At 34.3% G+C, this 18,159-nt stretch overlaps 2 protein-coding genes across 5 annotated transcripts in view; one reads left to right on the forward strand and one right to left on the reverse strand.

The window, feature by feature from the left end:
* LOC108347451 (glycine--tRNA ligase, chloroplastic/mitochondrial 2) overlaps positions 1-3,400 on the reverse strand; it is a 42,460-nt gene extending 39,060 nt beyond the window's left edge. The window contains exons 1-3 of one of the 3 annotated variants that reach the window (XM_052868488.1): positions 3,017-3,400; positions 2,860-2,910; positions 2,144-2,211 (exon numbers count right to left, since the gene is read on the reverse strand). In XM_052868488.1, coding sequence (XP_052724448.1) covers positions 2,144-2,211; positions 2,860-2,910; positions 3,017-3,277 — 380 coding nt within the window. In that variant the 5' untranslated portion in view covers positions 3,278-3,400. Of the gene's footprint in view, positions 1-2,126; positions 2,212-2,859; positions 2,912-3,016 lie in introns of those variants that run through there. The other 2 variants (XM_017586697.2, XM_017586698.2) reach the window with 2 other exon arrangements.
* A 3,844-nt stretch (positions 3,401-7,244) lies between these two features.
* LOC108347641 (uncharacterized) lies at positions 7,245-14,595 on the forward strand. 2 transcript variants are annotated; one of them, XM_017587025.2, is made up of 7 exons: positions 7,245-7,568; positions 8,764-8,802; positions 9,004-9,141; positions 11,247-11,386; positions 11,534-11,625; positions 12,603-12,718; positions 13,867-14,595. In XM_017587025.2, the coding sequence occupies exons 1-7, from the start codon at positions 7,422-7,424 to the stop codon at positions 14,281-14,283; spliced, it is 1,089 nt and encodes a 362-aa protein (XP_017442514.1). In that variant the 5' UTR covers positions 7,245-7,421; the 3' UTR covers positions 14,284-14,595. The 2 variants fall into 2 exon arrangements, with proteins under 2 accessions (XP_017442514.1, XP_052724465.1); XM_052868505.1 differs by having other exon boundaries at positions 7,246-7,568; positions 9,004-9,091; positions 11,251-11,386.
* Positions 14,596-18,159: the final 3,564 nt, after the last annotated feature.

Consider the following 18,159-nt stretch of genomic DNA (forward strand, 5'->3'; position numbering starts at 1 on the left):
CAAAGAGCAACCCAGTGGAGTCTGTTTACAGGGCAAGAGAGGACCTACTGCAAGATATCAAGAAAGGAAAGAAACACTCAGGTGGAGGAGAAAATTCAAGCAATTGGGAGCAAAAAGAAGAGGATGCCATTGACAATAATGGAGCTAGGAAGGGTGAGGAGACACCAGTTTTTTCGTGGGTGAAAAGAGAAGAGTTGACCACTTATGAAGGGATTGACACCAAAGATCAAACACCAGGGGCAGCCAATGCTTCTGCAGTTCAAAACACCAAAGGAGCAACAAAAGCACACCCAAACAGCAAAGAAAATGTAGTCCAGGGGTGCAAAACTTGGCATCAAAAATCCAAGAACCTTTCTTGGAAAAATCTGGCCACAATTCTACTAAAGATAGTTGAAGGGAACAAAAGAAGCATTCTATGTGAGAGTTGGGCAGCAGCAACACAGATGGGGAGTGTGGAAATTTTTCATGAGAGTTTGCAAGTGGATGGAGCAACTGCCAAAAGTGTTGTTGCTACAAGAGCCAATAAAGTCAGAGTTGAGATTTTGAGGACTTATCAAAAATCCAAGAACCTTTCTTGGAAAAATCTGGCCACAATTCTACTAAAGATAGTTGAAGGGAACAAAAGAAGCATTCTATGTGAGAGTTGGGCAGCAGCAACACAGATGGGGAGTGTGGAAATTTTTCATGAGAGTTTGCAAGTGGATGGAGCAACTGCCAAAAGTGTTGCTACAAGAGCTGATAAAGTCAGAGTTGAGATTTTGAGGACTTCACAAATTTGGGCTAAAAGAATCCAGGAGGAGTGGAAGTCATTGGAGGAGGATTTGCCACCACCCAAGCCTCATGACCTGAATTGGAGGGCAGCATCTAGTGGGTTCCCTTCATATGGTAACACGATGATGAAGAGGAGCCATGAGATCAAGCTTTCCGGTTCCAACCAACCTTGAGGACAAGGTTGTTTTGCAGCGGAGTGTAATGATAGGATATAATATGATAGGTTATAATGGGTAATAGGTGTGTAGGAGAGAGAAACAGTTTAGGAATTAATTGTTCAGTTTAGGAATTAATTGTTGTTGGGTAGTTAGAAGTGGGTTGCCTTTATAAGAAGGCAAGAGGGGTCTGGAAGAGAGGGGAGTTTTGGGATATTGATTGTAGACAGGTTCATTAGACCTGTGAAGGGGATTATGCCCCTGGATTGTGCTTGTATAGACAATTTCTTACTGTGAATAATACAGATTCATTTCATTCTTTCCTATCTACTGTTTTGAGAGAGTGTGAGGGAGTTCTTGGCTAGGTTTCTTGTTCAGAAACATAACAGTGTCCCTTTCACATGATAATTCCAGGCTTATTTATAGAAAAGTGGTTGCCATCAGTACTCAAGTTGTTGCAGTATATTATCCACATAATCAAGCTGTTAATTTGTTGTCATTTTGGTACCTAGATATTCCGGCTAAACGGGGAGGGATTTTGTAATGTCCAGAGAGCAATTAAACATTACATATTTGGTAATAGCCACAGCTGATTTCAATAACCTCAATGTCAGACCAGACTAAGTTAGTTCAGGATACCTCACTCCATGACTGATCATTCATGCTAAATAAAATCAGTAATAATAATCTACTAGAGGGTACACAAACCCTCAGTTTTGAGTTAACTAGTTGCAGAGACCTAAATAAAGACTCCATTCTAAGACTGATCACATAGCTCGACATAGATCAATCACAGCCTGGGGGAAGGAACACAGCCCCCCAGTCTCAAGCTTACTAAACACAAATACTTTAATCAGTTCATAAAACCACTATGCCTCCTATGTAAAAATAGACACTCCATCCCAAGCCCAACAACATAGCTCGACATAGATCGGTCACAGCCCAACTGATGGTACAAGAACAAATAGCTTCCACTCAACACAAGTATAATTAAAATCATACGTATTTTCTGAAAAAACAAAACACACTTCTAGTAGAATACAACAACAGAACTCGGTAATCATTATATTTGCTGCTTCAGGGAAGGGAAGGACATGCCACTACTAACTTCTTTTCATTGAGGAAAAGATAAATTCATTAATTTCAAAAACATTACAAAAATGGATATTTTAGAAACCAACGCATAAAGCAATAACTTACATCTAAAACATACTTACGCGACATTCCATGGTTCAGGGCCAAGAACCCTTAAATACGTAAGAGGATTCATAGTCCCAGCTCCAACCTGCTCAATACAGCAAAATGAAAAAAAAAAATGGTATCAAAGAAGATTCAAAGCACATTCCAAGTTCAAACTGAACCTCACTACTTGAAGCCAACCCTAAAAGTATTAACAACAACAACAATAATAATATTATATGATAAGAGAAAGTGCATTGAGTCATTGACAGAGTGAAGAGTTTATACACTATCATCCAATTACATATTGCCGTGTATGTACAAATTAGTTGACTTACACTACTTAATAACTTAAAAGTCATACCTAACATGTTTTCCTATTGATTATGAATGTAAAAGTTTTTCGACATACAATTCACAGAAATTGGACTAAGAAATATAGAGTAAATTACACTAACACTCCTGAGGTTTTTTGAGATGCACGTAACCCCTCCTTCTTTAACATTCACAATAACCTCCTTCATCGGGTACAGGATGCAATGTTTGTTAAACAATTAAAAAAAGGTTAATGTAATGTTATGTGAGGTGTCTGTGTCAGTGTAAGGATAGAAAGAGGAGAGGTGCCATGTCCAATCTCAAGAAAAAAAAACTCAGGCGATGTCATTATAATATACTCAATAAAATAGCATCGGTGGGTTTATAAGATAATTGAAGCAAATGGTGAGTGAAAAATGCAGCAAGCTAGTTTAACTACCTCTGTGTTGCTACATTGCATTATGGAACATCCAACAGAGGCCCAGTATTCCTGCAATTTCCCAAACAAGATAAAATAATTGAACCATTGAACAATCTTCATAATAAATTTAAAAGAAAAAAACTGAAGGATAATGTGATTCTGTTGATGCAAATACCTGAAGGCGCTGAATGGCTTGTTGGAAGGTGAGGCTTGGGGGGTTAACGGAACGATTGTCAGAGTGAGTTGAAGCAGAAGAGTGGCGTGAGAGAGAAGGTGAAGGTGAAGGTGACGGTGAAGAAGGAGAATGAGGAGTGGTGGTGGCGGAGACGGTGGTGGCGAAGTGGCGGCGGCGGAGGAGGGAGTGGGAGAGGCGGAGGCGAGTGGTGGCGTTGGGTTTGAGAAGGGAAATGACCAAGGGCAAAGCGAGGATTCCCATGGCGCGACCACGGGTGGTTGTTCCACAAATGGGGGATAAGATAGGGTTTATCAAGTTTAAGCTTTTCGTTCCATTAGCAGTACCTGTTCTCCAAAATTACTATTTGAAAATAGAACCGAAGAACAAAACCGTTACTACACCTAAGCTTGGGTGGCCATAAAATATCTTTTCAAAATTAAAAGTTAAGTTCACTCCATTAAATATTTTTTTTTACTAAACTTGTACTCTAATTATATTAAATTAATTTTTTTTCTAACTTATCAAATATTTAAAAGATTGGTGTTTAAGTTGTTTAGGTTGTTTGAAATATTGATTAATAAGTTTTAAAAAAATTAATGTAATTAAGTTATAAAAATTATATTCATTTATTTGTAAAATTTAGAGACTAAAATGTATTTAAAAAGTTATAATATAACATTATAATTTTATGTCAAATATGTTTTGGTCAATTTAATCATATGAGTAGTAACAGGAGTCTCGCATTCAGATAGAATGATATTATCTCGCATTCAGATAGAATGATATTATTTCATAACAGTAATTTGTCCATTTGGTGATGAATGTGGTATTCTTCTTGTCAGATTGGTACATTAGTATATAATTATATCTTAAGTACACATACATGAAGCTTAATACTTGGTGGACTGAACACTTCGTTGTTGGGGAAGGGTACGTGTCTTTAGGACATGTCTTGTTTAGATCGATGAAGTTTGTGCACATTTTTCTTTGGTTGCTCGACTTCTTCACCAACACCATATTAGCAAGTCATGTAGTGTATTTTACCTCCTTGATAAGGTCCGTCTCCCACAACTTTTTCACCTTGGTCTCTGCCATCTTTCTCCTTTCATCTCCAAACTTATGCTTCTTCTAAGCGATCAGCCTAGCCTCCTTGGAGATAGTCAACTGATGCAACATTAGCCCTGGGTGAGATATCAATTGATGTCCATGCATACAAGTTTTTGTTCTCTAGGAGCACCTTCACTAATTTTTGCTTATGCTCTCGGCTTAAGTCACTATTGAGATTGGTGACTTGGTTGTTTAATTAACCTATCTTGAAGTCCTTTGTTTCCTTAAGATGCTCCATTTGGTCATCTGTATTGGTACGGGGTCCAGGTCAGCCATTGCCACCTATGATCATCTGGCCTTCCTTGATAATTGATAAGACACCATATATTAACCTTGCAGTGTAGCATTCTCAAGCAATTTGTTGATCGACGTGTATGGGGCCAATTCCTCTTTTATCTAAAGGAAACTTCATGACCAGATGTGGGGTTGATACTATTGCGCCGAACACATTCAGGCATGGTTATCTTATTAGCACGCTGTAAGACGTGTTGGTCTCGACCAACAAGTAACATACTTTAGAGCTATTAAAATGAGTTACAATCCGCGGGCCAACCAGGCCTACCACAGGTTCGGGTCGGGTTAGGTTTGGAAAAATGTACTTTTTTTATGTAGGTCGAATTTCAACCGAGTTCATTTAAACCTAGTTTATCCAAGTTGAACCCGTGGTAAGTTGGGTTGGTTCACCAACCCACTTAACTTTATTTTACTAATTTAGTATCTTATGAAAGCATAAAAAAATACTCTCATCACTCACCGTGACTGTATACCAAAAAAGAAACCTCATGTTACTCTTGCGAATATGCTTTGCTCTCATGGTGCTCTCACTTTACTGTTGATCATCCCCAACCTCCAACCTAGGTTAGTTGTTGTTAACTACCTTAGGTTGTATTTGGAAAACTCTTTGTATTTCTCAATGACCCCGATCAAGCACACAATCTTAGCAATTTCAACTACTATAGTTTTATCAGGATTTTTTAGATCAACTTTATAGGGGGAACTGACCTTTCCACAACATCAATGATTTCCATCCTGTCAACACCTGTATTCGCCTGAGCCTCATACAGTACAAGAAACTTGTGTGGATTTTGAGTTTCAACGAGGAAGTAATGTTCCACAAGAGGCTTCATTGCTTTTGAAGTTTCATCCTTTGAAGCGTAACATGAGACTTCAATTGGCAAAATTTTCAAAATAAATCTAGACATATGTTTCCTTGTTGATGTTGCTGATGTCACTATCCAATGAACTATATCCTTGGGGCTTCTATCTCCATCTTTCTTCCTCATTTGAATAAATACCACACCATTACGACCAGAATCAAGCTTGCTAAATCGTCTCTTTATTTAGATTTAAATTACAAAAAGTTTGTAATTTTAATTTCTTTTATTTAAAAAAATTGTAATTAAGTGAATTAATGAGCCAACCCGTTTAATCCACCAACTCATGGTGGGTCGAGCCGGTTTGAATTTTTCTAGCTCACTAATAAATGAGTCGAGTTGGGTTGGCTCACTAAGTGACCAACCCGTGGTGGACTGGGGCCATGTCGTTTTGACAACACTAACATACTTCAACCTCTTTACTATCCTTCCTTAATCTGGTCCTGATTCATAAGGTACCCACATGTATCCACTGCTCGCTAAGGAACCGACGATCTGCTCGTTATAAGGTACAATCAAGTCTTAAAAAATATCCATCTTCTGGAAAGTTTTATGGTAAAGATATTGATTGAATTTCCCTGATCGACTAGGACCTTCCAAATCCCGTAATCGGCCAACTCGATGAAGATGATCATAAAATCACCTTAATAGGGGTCTAATGACTTGAAGTCCTGGTCGTTGAAGGTGATAGGCGACATGCTCATGATCCTTCATTCCACCAAGTGTACCAACTTGAGCGCTCTAACATGTCTTTTGCATGCTGACACCGATGATCCCCTACCTGTGAATCTTCCAGAGATCGTGTTGATATAACCCCTTAACAGGCGGTCTTCCTTACTCTTCAACTCCCTTGTTGTTCAAATACTTCAATCGATCAGGATGTATCTATTAAAAGTATTTTGATGTTTAAGTCAATTTAGTGTTCGATCAATTTAACAATTAATATTATAAGAAATGTGTCATCACAAGTTTCAATAACCATATATTTAATTTATATTTATAGATTTCTTCGTGAGTTTCTTATTAGAATCAGTCTAATATAATCTAATTCTATTAAACATGATTATTAACCTGTTTTACTTATCTAATTAATTGAACATGTTACACATTCATAACTTTCATCCCAATTTCAACTCTTAATTTGGTTTAATTCATTTGGTATGTAACAATCGATATATGGGGTTTGCTAACGGGAAGTGTTTTTGACTTTTTCAATTGGGGCTAGAGTAGGGATGACAGAGAAAATATTGGAGTGAGAAAGATGAAAGAGAAAGGGTTGAGAGGAATGACAAAAGGTCAGTAAGGGTTGGAGGGGTTCTTTTTTCTTTTTAGTTTTGAGAATGAAAATTATTAAAATACCCTTAAGCTTAAAACTTAGAATCCATGATATATAATGATATTTTTGTCTACTAAAATTCGGTACACATTGCTTAAAATGTATCCACTAAAAAATAGACATATGTCTGTTAGCAAACCCCTGTATATATATACATTTAACCACTTAAAAAACATCTTAAAATTTTTAAATTGCAAAATAGCACTTTATCATTTAAAATTAAATATTTTATTATTATAAAAAGCATCAAGTGAGTAGTAAGATACCATTTTCCATTCATCTAACTCATTCTCCACGGTTGGAACTATGCAAATAAAAGATAAATATATTTTATTCTATAGCATTTTGAATTTCATGATTATTAAATTCAATTATCGAATATTATGAGATAACTTTTAAGTAATATTTTAAAATATATAAATATGTTAATTATTTTCTTTAACCTTTAAATAAATATGTAAAATTTAATCCTTCAAAAATATATTATTTCATCCTTGTGCATCACTTGATAAAAAGAGACACAACGCTGTTAAATATGTAGAAGAAAATAAACTTCAAATTTGTTTTATTTGAAATTTGATGAAACACAATATAAATTGTTTTCAGAACTAAAAGACAATTTTGCTAAAATCATGTTGAAGTTTTTTTAGAAAATGAAAAAGAAAAAAATCAAAGAAAACCACGAAGACCAAACCCTTCTCCATAAAGGTGATGATCAAATCAATGTTTTGATCTGTGGCTATCACATCAAAATCAAATTAGAACTTCATCTCACAATCTAATTGGAACCCAAAAGGAAAATCAGAGAATGGGGAACGAAGAAGAAGAGGAATTGGTGGCTGAAGTTGAAGCAGTGGAAGCCGTGTATGGAACCGATTGCACCGTTCTCAGTTCATTTCCTCCCCATTTTCACCTCTTTCTCAAACCCAGAACTGCTGATGTTTCCTCCCAACAGGTCTTCCCCTTCTCTTTTTCATTCTTTTCCCTTCAATTTCACTATAGTCCATTTTCCTGTTATTTTACCAACCCCCTAAAAGTAAATCTTGCACGTAAAATTGCTCTTAAGATGCAGTGTTATTATATTATATAGAGATTCATGCCGTTAAAGTGGAACTAGATTCGGATAACTTAATGAAGATTTTTAAACTCGAGACCCGTTGATGAAAAGAAATCATAAAAGAGGGTGGTTGAAATGAGAGACCTTAAGTCATTGGTTGGAGGGAAACTAGACTCGGTTTAGTTAAGGTGAAAAACGTGATCGGAAGGATACCATACTGGCATGCCGGATTTGTCGGCAGAAATCAATCAGTAGTAAAGTTGATTGATACTTTGTACCGATGTTACTATCATAAAAATTTGTATAGAGTTGTGTTAATTTAATACGCTGGAAGGTTTAACAGTAGTGGAGGAAATTATTAGATTATCCAGTGAATCATCATAGTCCCTTTCCAATCACTTAACACATACTGAATTTAACTTTTTCTTGTCAGTTGAAAATTCCATGTCATGTGAAAACTGGCTGGGATCATGGATACATGGTAGCCTTGGACCATTTAATAATGTCTTCAGCTCAAAGAGTGTGGTTATTTGTGTTATCAAATTTGTGTATTCCTCCCTTCTATCTGAAATTATAAGTTCTGAGACTTTACGGAATTCTCACTTTGGTGTTTATTGTTAGGGCAAAAGGACAGTAGAATTAAAATGACAGAAATGAGTGACTTTTGTAAAGTTAGGGACTAAAGCGGATTTTTTGTAAAATTAATGACTATCGTGATGAATGCTTGTAATTTAAGTGATTGGAATGGGGGTTTGGTTTGCTAAGTTTGTTTTTGAGATTAATTTTAAGCAATTTCAGTGTAAAGATTTTTATATTGTTAATCAGTTAGAAATCACAAGTATGACTTTTGAAGTAGTTGTTACAATAATCTGTGATCTTACTGCACGTGATTGTCTGTGATTGGACACACATGACAATGTAAAAACAAGTTAGATTTCTGATGTATTAAAAATTAAATACAAGTGTATGATTGTTGGTGTTGATTTAAAGTTATACCCCCCTTAATCTGTTGGTGTTGATTTTAGATGTGGAGCTCTGCCACTGGAGCAAGTGTCTGATTTTTAGTAGTTTCTTATGCTCATTTTCTTTGCAGTTTGTGGAAGCTGTTCTGGAGATAAAAGCTACCTCACAGGTACATTTTGGCTGTAAATATGCATGTGATCCGAGTAAAGTATCACATTCACTTTGTATATGTATGGACTGTGTAGTTTTCTTCGAGGGAGTTTGACTTCTACACAGTGTAAAACACATGCACCTAGTATTTTAAATGGGTTTCCCTTACAAGTAGTAAAGTGACTTAGAAAATTGACTTTTGTTTCCTTTCTTGTTGTAGTATCCAAAAGAACCACCTTCTATTGAGCTTGTGGATTGCAAGGGTCTGGATGAACAGAGACAGAAACATCTATTAAATTACATACAAAGTAAAGCCTGTGAGATCTCCCCTTGTTTAATGCTTGTAGCTCTTTGTGAGGTAACAATTGCATCATTGATCTAGCTGCAAATTTTAAAACAAGAAATTTTGCTCCATACATATATGTCCCTTGTTTGTTAAGCATTTAGTTAGTAAACTCTATAGCATCTACTTCGATCGCATTTTTGCTTTGGTTCTGGTTGAGATGAAAAGATTTAATAAAAATAAGGTCCCTTTCCCTCAAACTATTTTTATCTGGTGATATTTATCAGTAGATGAGTTTTATATGCACTCAAGTCCTTGATATCGGGGAAGAATCTTGAATTTAAGTGCTTTAAAGTACTGAGGCTAATAGCAAATGTGGAAAGTTCTGAAAAACAGGGTGAAGATCTGTGTTAGTTTAAAATAAAGTGATAGGAGATACCTCAGTCCGTGTTTTTGGGTTCTTGGCCAATAATTTAAACTTATGGGCAGATTGAGACTTGATGATAAGACCAAATCAGTGGTACAGAATAACTAAGCTCGGGATAAGGGAGTTAGGCTGGTGTATGAGAAGCTTCAGGTAGCAAACCTAGCCATACTGTTACAGTAGAAATTGGGCACAATCTTGCCTTGAATTACATATTCTATTGTCAAACAAGGGTCTCCATATTCCGCAACTGCTTTGGGGGCATGCTTCCTTGTACTCGAGTGACTCATTTAGTTCCAGCTCCAGCTTACCCTCCCTTTTTCATCTACTCCCCCTGAAACTACCTGTGGCCCATTCCTCTCTATCACGTACACATGATATGCATCAGATTGCAGTAGTCTGCTGCATTGATTTCCTCATTGTGCCTTAGGAAAGATAAGCTGCTTCGTACCTTACTTCCTTGGGGTTATATTTAGTCATATGAGGTCTATAAGCCTAAAATTTCATGAGAATACTATTTTAAACTTATAGTTCCATTGAGTTTGTAGGTAAATCATTAATTAAGCAACATATTTGTTTAGATAACGGCAGTTGTTTATATCTTTGTCTTGTAATATTTGGTTACCTAAGTTTTAGAAGATAAAGGGTTTGACAAAATTAGTGGATAAGCTAGCTCAGTGCTGTAAAGTAAGCTAAATTTAAAATGTTATCAAGTTTGAATCTTTAAGCTAATATGTTAGTTGATTGAATTACAATGTTTAAGAAAAATAATTGTTGAATTATTTGATAAATATAACATGGAATAAAATAACATTATTTGATTATTTATCCATAATTTTAAAAAATGTAAACTATATATATTTTCAAATAATTATAATTTTTAATGGTTTGTTTATTTCAATTCAAATAATTTATTATCTTAAACATTAGGATGCAATTTAGAGTCTATCTTAGTTAAGTTTGTTGAGCTTATCTTGTTAGCTGTAATCAGATTCCCCTTAGTCCCCAGCTCGAGGTGTCTAGTTCTCGACATGAGAAAATGTGCTAGAGATCTTATATCGACTAAACATAAAGCCAAATTATACTATATGAGTGAATGTAAAACTTATCTTACTAAATTGGTTTTGTGAGGTTAAATTACGTTTAAATTCTACTTTCTTAAGAAGATTTTTTTTTTTATAGTTTTATTCTTTTGTTAAATATTTTATCCAATGAAATGAGATTATAAGGAATGATATTTGATGAGAGTGAGGGAGAGAGTGTGTTAAGGAATTTTGAAGATTAGAAGGATAAGTAATAGTAAGGATAAAAGTTGGAATCCTTAGAAAAAGGGTAAAAGTTTGAAAAAGAATAAGCTGAGGTTAAAGGTTCAAATGCAATACAAAGTAGTGTTTTAAAAAATTCTATAAAGTAGTGATATAAGTTCTTTTATAAAAAGAGCTCTTTTTGGTGTTTTTGAAAGCTAGTAAAATAACCTAGAAGCTATCTTATTGTCTTGCCAAACAAAATGAAAAATGAGTTATACTAATGCTTAAAATATTGCTTAATAATGTAGGACTGCAGACTTATTCATTAAAAATTACTCCTCGCATTTTTTGCTATTGTTTTTGTTGATAACACGTTAATGTATTGCTTTGTAGTTTCTAACAGCTTTGGATAACATGATAGTTGCAGAGCATGAAGATACACGTGTCATATCAAATATAGTTTTTCATACAATAATAATTGATAATTGATTGTTGAAATGTATCTGAAGGAAGCTGTTGAGAAACTGTCAGCTATGAATCATCCTGATGGTGATTGTCCATTGTGTTTATTCCCTTTGGTCCCAGAAGATCAGCAAAGCGAAACTTTGCCTTTTATGAAGTTAATGTCTTGTTTTCATTGCTTCCACAGGTGCGTCTAATAATTTTATAATTCTGATTTTTCCCTTCTGTTCGCACATGTATAACATTGGAGTTTTAGAAGTTTTATGGGTTTATATTTTTTCATGACTTAGCATTAGATTTCCATATGTAATTAGTAATTGTCTATAATTGGCAGTGAATGTATCATTAGATGGTGGAAATGGCTTCAAAGTTTTAAAGAACCCGACTCTGCCAATACAGACAGTGCAGCTGCACATCGGAACCATGGTATGGATAATTGGAAGGCATTTTGACAAGATTAAACATAGTTTTCAATATGAAAATTTTCTTGTGTACGACCAAAACATAGAAGCTTGGAGAGCTAATATATTCTGTAGAAAATTGCACTTAGCTTCTGAAGTAGGTCAATAATTTTCAGTTTCTAATTGGGTTTAATGAGCATTATTTCAATTAGAGTAAATTCATGTTTAATTTTTGTCGTTCAGAATCTTGCTAAATGGATAAGATCCCATCATAACTCCTTGATATTGTTTTTCAATAATCTTTTGCTTGAAAATAGTTGTTTCATTCACAGTCTGAATGTTTCACATAAGTTTACATGTGGTCTTCTATGTGAAATTATTCTCATCGTTAAGCCTCTGCGTAATCACACCCATTTTTTTATTAAAAAGTTTAGCAACAAGCCATGCTTTATAGTTATTCATAGAATCATCTGAATTTTCCTTCACATGACAAACCGTATATACATCCAATGGTGGTCCTGTGAAGAGGTTAAGGCACAAGAGACCTAGAGTTGTTAGTTACCAAGGCAACAAATTCAGCTCGCATTGCTGCTTTCCAATGAGTAATGCCTAAGCTTTCTTCACGGTATTTGATTCCATAGTAGAAGTAGAAATATATAGCATGTAAGAGTGTCGGAGACTGCCCTGTTTGTTACAAACCTTTTCTTGCCGAGGAATTTATGTTTTTTAGTGTTGATGATATTTATATTTTTTTAAGACAATCCGTTTAGGTTAGATGATTCAGCTTCTTTAGTCATGGATTCTTTATATAATTATTTTAAATATCCACAATTTGATATTTTAGTTTAGAGATTGTATTTAGGTAGCATATTAACGTCTATTCTATTTTTTATTGCATGAAATGCGTACCTCATTTGTCCTGCTTTAATGCAGTCCTAATAAAAAGCCGTGAAAATTCGTAGTATTGTATATTCTCATGGAATTTATGTTTTTTATTGTTAGACAATCATAAGAAAATGGAAGAGAGTGTCGGAAACTGCCCTGTCTGTCGCAAACCTTTTCTTGCCAAGGATTTGGACCATGTGCTTGCCCTAGTTGGATCATACTCTTCCCAATCGGTAAGTTATTTGTTTCAACTCTACTGCATGGACTGTAAATGAGAATTTCATTATTGGTTTATATTTGTTTGCCTAAATGGCTTGGAGTTAGATGATAGGCCTAGTTGGGACATGGATGAATTGCCTTTGGGTCAATACATTCAATCTGATAGAATTGTTCTTGCTGCTTGCAGAAAACAATTTTTTTCCTTTATTGAGGAGAACCCGATGATAGTTTAATGGTTAAGAAATGAGTTGGAAGTTTAAATTAACGCATGATGTGCTCAACTTTATTTATTGATACTCACAATTATAAGATACATGAAAAGAAAACGTAGATTATGTATTAAGCTTTTGACAGTCATTGACAACCTCAATTCCATTTTGTAGCATTAAAAGCAATGTTCAACGGACTTGAACCAGTGAGACTGAAAACCTATTTACACTTTTCAAAGATGGAAGTCTCCGACAAACTTTTTCAATCTGTTTTTTACTTAGGCATCCAACATACTAGTTGTGTTTATGTCAAATCTCTCCACATCCAGTTGGTCTGCACACCACACTACTTTCCGTTGGAAATTTCCTGCTGTACCCCTAGGGCATCAAGTGGCATACTTGCAGCCAATCTTACCCGTCAGCAAACTTGTTTCTCATATCTGTAAAATGCTCAGTTTCGCTATGTAGATTTTCACTACCATCCTATTCTCAATCTCAGATAGTTTTCATAAATAGTTATTTCACATGCATTTCAAGAATGGGTTTGTTTTAGATTGTTTGATATGTTGAATTGAATCTGATATTTAGGCTGTGGAATAGAAGAATTGAATTTTTTTCAGAAATATATATTTCAACCAACTCGCTGTTTGTGGTACACTATTAGATGCTTGTTGTGACTCTTGCCCTTTGTTAGTTTTAATCTTGTAAAATAGAAGTGAAGTTTTATCCACCAGTTACTGATTGTAGAACGAGCTCTCAATACCAGGAATCAATTTCAGTGGTGGCCTTTATAGGGTCAATATTTTGATGGACTGTGTCAAAAAATTGATATTACTGCCAAAAAATTGATATTACTGCCAAAAAATTGGTTGAATGACAACAATCTTGTTTTGAATATTAGTTACTTATATGTTGATCTTGAGGTTGGTAATTTGTTTTCCATTGGATTTCAGACTTCAGACAATGAAGAACTCAACGGTGAAGATACGCTCCTTCAATCAGAGAATGAGATCATTAGGAGACAAAAATTTGAAGCCATCCTAAATTTACAGAAGGAGAACACTGGCTTGATTGAACCCAAAAAAGATATATTCATATTACCTGGTATGTATCTTCCACAACCAGTTGCAATGCCGAGCTCGACATCAACCAAGGAATCTGGTGAGCAGACAGAAAATGAACCACCTGCAGTTGTGTCAGCAAAACATGTCGGTGGGACATCCAATGGACCTAGTTCTAGCAGGCAGAGGAATTTCGGTCAAAGGAGGCAGAGAGCAAGAAGTGATAACCACTCTAGTTCAACTGTAAGAAATCCAAGAAAACCAGTTCAACAGTGGGTAAGAAGAGATACTCCCAGCAATAAGCAATAGAAGTGATGTCTCTCACTGGTATAGCAGTGTGTTTGGTTTAGAGATGTGGATGTGGAAATTGGAAGTAGATTTTGCTTTATTTGAAGAGAAAACAAACATACTTTAGGTTTTATATCAAATATATGTTCAAAAATGGTGAAAAACAAAGTATAGATAGTAGAAAAAGACAGACATATGTGCCTCTTTTTTCCCTTTTTCAGCTAAAGGGGTGCTGGAGAAACAGAAGCGAGGAAAGGAAAGACAAGCAAATTGCTGTGTTTTCTGTTTTTGCTTTTATGATTGATTTTGCAATCAAGTTATGATTTGACATTCTGCCTTTTCTCATAATATTTTCTTAATCGGAGATTTTTTGTTTTGATATGGAGTTTTGAATTCTACTTTTAATTCTATTAAAGGAATGGCCGTTGAGCCTAACTGAATTTTATGCCTCGTGTTGCAGTTCTTGCAGAATGAATCAGCACATCAACACTCTTCACTTCTTTGTGTAATTTGTGATTTTTCTCTTTACTTATAATTTTTATAAGATTTAATACTACTCTCTACTTTTTACCCATAAATAAAAATAAAAAAAATATTATGAGTAAAGTTTGAAGCCAAGACCTCACCCTTCAATACAACACTTCTAACTAAACAAACTATCTCTACCTTTTAATATAATAATAATAATTTAAAAATACATTACTATCCATTAATCAATTTTGAAATTATAACAACGGCTATCCTTAAAATCGTCATTATAACATTATACTTAGTTACAACAGTGTCACTCTTTCTTCTGTCAGAAAAACATGTTATTCATTATTAATTAAGCAATATGTCATAAGTCAACACAATTACTTTTACAGTTGATAGATATACATCCACTTAAATATATACAACAACTTTACATTATTTATTTAAGCTTTACCAAAAAGTATTAATTTAATCAAAATATTTTAATGGTTTCATTATTTATTTAAGCTTTAACAAAAAGTTTTAATTTAATTAAAATATTTTAATGGTTTAATCGAATTGTTGTGGTATTTGAAAAACTATTTAGAATGTCATGTATTTCTATTATAAATAAAGGACTAATTAATTTAGAATGTGATGTATTTCTAGTATAATAATATAATAATTCTATTTTTCAAGTTATCACAAAGTTATGTGATGATTATGGAGATTTAAAAGACTTTTTAATAGTTATCTAATATTTAAATGTGTTATAATTATCATATTAATTTAGATATAAAGCTAATCAACAATTATACTAATTTAACCAAAATATTATATTAGTTTAATCAACATGTGAGAGCGTGGAATAAACGTACCAAGGAGGTGTATGTTTATCATTTTCATCACTATTGTTACATTTAAACTTCATTATATTAATTTTCTATTTTTTTTCATATTTCTGCTTTCACCATGATATTATTTTCCCATTTTGGGAATTGCTATTGTTATCCTGTTTTAAATTATTTAATTTTTTATTGGAACAAGATAGATATTCACTTTACTCTATCATTAATATTGTATTTAATATTTTAACACTTTATTCATAATTTATAAATCTTGTACTTCTTTTTAAATATTTTATATATAAATAGTTAACTAAATTATATTTTTCTCTTTATAATTCACAACCATCACTCTCAAGCTATCAAATTCTAAGAACACACAATCTATGGTCATTTTTTCATAATCATACATTTCTCTCTCTCTCTTGATTGGTTATATTCCTAGTAGAAATAACTGGTCTAAAACCTTTGACTTTTGCAAGTTTTAATGATAGCAATGTCGGGTATGACTCTTATAACTACATGTGGCAAATTTAAAATGTGGTACTTATATTTATATTTTATCAAAATAAATAGATTTTAAAAAGCTAGTTATATACATGATTTTATTATATAAAAAAAATAATGTTATCAAAAAATAATTTTATTTGATTATAAGTGAGATCATGTTTAGTTAATGTGACTTTTTTCGCTAATTACAAAATCATGTGACACATACACAACTTCAAACATACTAGGTATGTGCATATTATTATTCACATAATCTTTATTGGGTTTGCATGTGTCAAGGAAGAAAGGGACAGGTGTCTCAAAAAAGATGAGTTTGAGTATTTTATATGGCTTTCCCAAAACACAGCTCATCCCATTTTTCAGAATTTACATCTCTCTAAAACTCAAACCTCTACCTTTTCTCCTCCTTCTCTCTCGAAATCCTCCATCTCTTTTCATTTTTTTCTCAAATAGCCACCGTCTAAGCAATTTGAGAGTCAAGATCTTCAATCTACACCGATCAAAATCAAGGTTAGAGTCAAGTAAGTTCATTCTCTTCTTAGAAATTCTACTTCCTAGCACATGCAAACCAAGTTCCTGGTTGCATGTGTTCATCAGCTCCTTCTTCTTAGTTCTGACTATTTTTCTGGTAATTTGGGTTGGTATTTCTTCACCGTTCGGTGAAGTATAGGTGTTCTTGGTATAATCCTGGGAAGGAAGCAAAGTCTGGAAAAGAATAATCATTGTTTGGTCCGGTCAAGAGGTAAGGGAAGCTAGATAATATAATTACTTGATTTTGATGTATGAAAATGTTGCTTGATAATTATGCATGTGTATGAAACTGATCTGGATAAAGCTGTATGAGTATAAAATTGGATGAATTGTATGTTTGGTGTTGTTGGTGTGGAATATTGATGATGTGATTATGATAATTTTGTATATGCATGATTATGGTTCAGTGGCCGAGTGAAATTGAAAGGTAGTGTGGTATTGAAATGGGGAAATTGTTTGGGTTTGGTCTGTATAGGAAATCTGATTCCCGGTCATTGAGTTTATGATTCTGCAGAATTGATTCTCAAATCTGTGATGAAACTCTCTTAGCAATGTTAGAAAAGTTTAAGCAATCTTAGTCCAGTATAAAGAAGTGTTTGATATATGTTTAGAGGATTAGAGGTTGGACGAGTATAGTGAAATTGGTAATGTTTGGTGTCGATCATTATTCTGCAGTTATTCTGCAGAATTATGTAGTTCACTAAGGGTTCGGGGTTGATCGCTCAACCATGCTCTGATTTGGCCGTTCGGCCTTCTCCTGTGTTCGGTTATTAATTGGGTTTGGTGTGTTTGAAGTCCTCCCAATTCATGACCGTTCGGCCTTAGTAGCACTCGGTCTCGATAGTGCTTATTCTGTACTACCGCTCGGTCTCAGTAGTGATTGGTCTTGTATTAGTACTTGGTTGGTATTGATGTCCGGTCGAAGCTCTTAGTGTTCGGCATGAGCCCTAAGTGTTCGACCTAAGCCTATAATGATTAGTCTAAGTTAAAGAGTGTTCGGTCTTAGTCTGATACTCGATTTCTTAAAGAGTGCTCGGTAATGTACTAGCCGTTAGGCTAGTGATAGCGCTCGGTCTTGTACTAGCAGTTAGGCTAGTGATAGCGCTCAGTCTTGTACTAGCTCTTAGGCTAGTGATATCGCTCGGTCTTGAACTAGCCGTTAGGCTAGTGATAACGCTCGGTCCTGTACTAGTGCTCAATATCGTAAATTGTACTAAGTTAACAGTGTTCGATCTAAGCCGATATTATTTGTTCCAAGTCATAAGTGCTTGATATAAGTTCAAATGTTCGACTCCTACTTGAGTCTTATTCTCAAAATGACCATTCGGTCATATTCTCATATTGGGAGTGCTTTCCTGTTCGTTCTTGTTCATAGGTTATGTTGAACTTTCACGTTCGGTCTGGTTTAAAGGTGGGATTATTGTTTCACTGTGATGTGTGATATGTATTTAAAGATATGACGAATGAGGAAATATGTTGTTAATGAAGTATGGTATTTAAATTGTGATACACATGAAATCATATGGGTATGAAAGAGTATTCCAGGGAGGAATATCTC

This window comes from Vigna angularis, chromosome 9 (assembly GCF_016808095.1).
Source record: "Vigna angularis cultivar LongXiaoDou No.4 chromosome 9, ASM1680809v1, whole genome shotgun sequence".
NCBI lineage: Eukaryota > Viridiplantae > Streptophyta > Magnoliopsida > Fabales > Fabaceae > Vigna > Vigna angularis.

What these genes read in the sequence shown, in the direction of transcription:
- LOC108347641 (XM_017587025.2), top strand. Translation starts at nt 7,422, where the DNA reads ATGGGGAACGAAGAAGAAGAGGAATTGGTGGCTGAAGTTGAAGCAGTG. An exon ending in AGATAAAAGCTACCTCACAG is followed by an intron (nt 8,803 to 9,003) that starts GTACATTTTGGC and finishes TTCTTGTTGTAG; the next exon opens with TATCCAAAAGAACCACCTTC. An exon ending in TGTTTTCATTGCTTCCACAG is followed by an intron (nt 11,387 to 11,533) that starts GTGCGTCTAATA and finishes TATAATTGGCAG; the next exon opens with TGAATGTATCATTAGATGGT.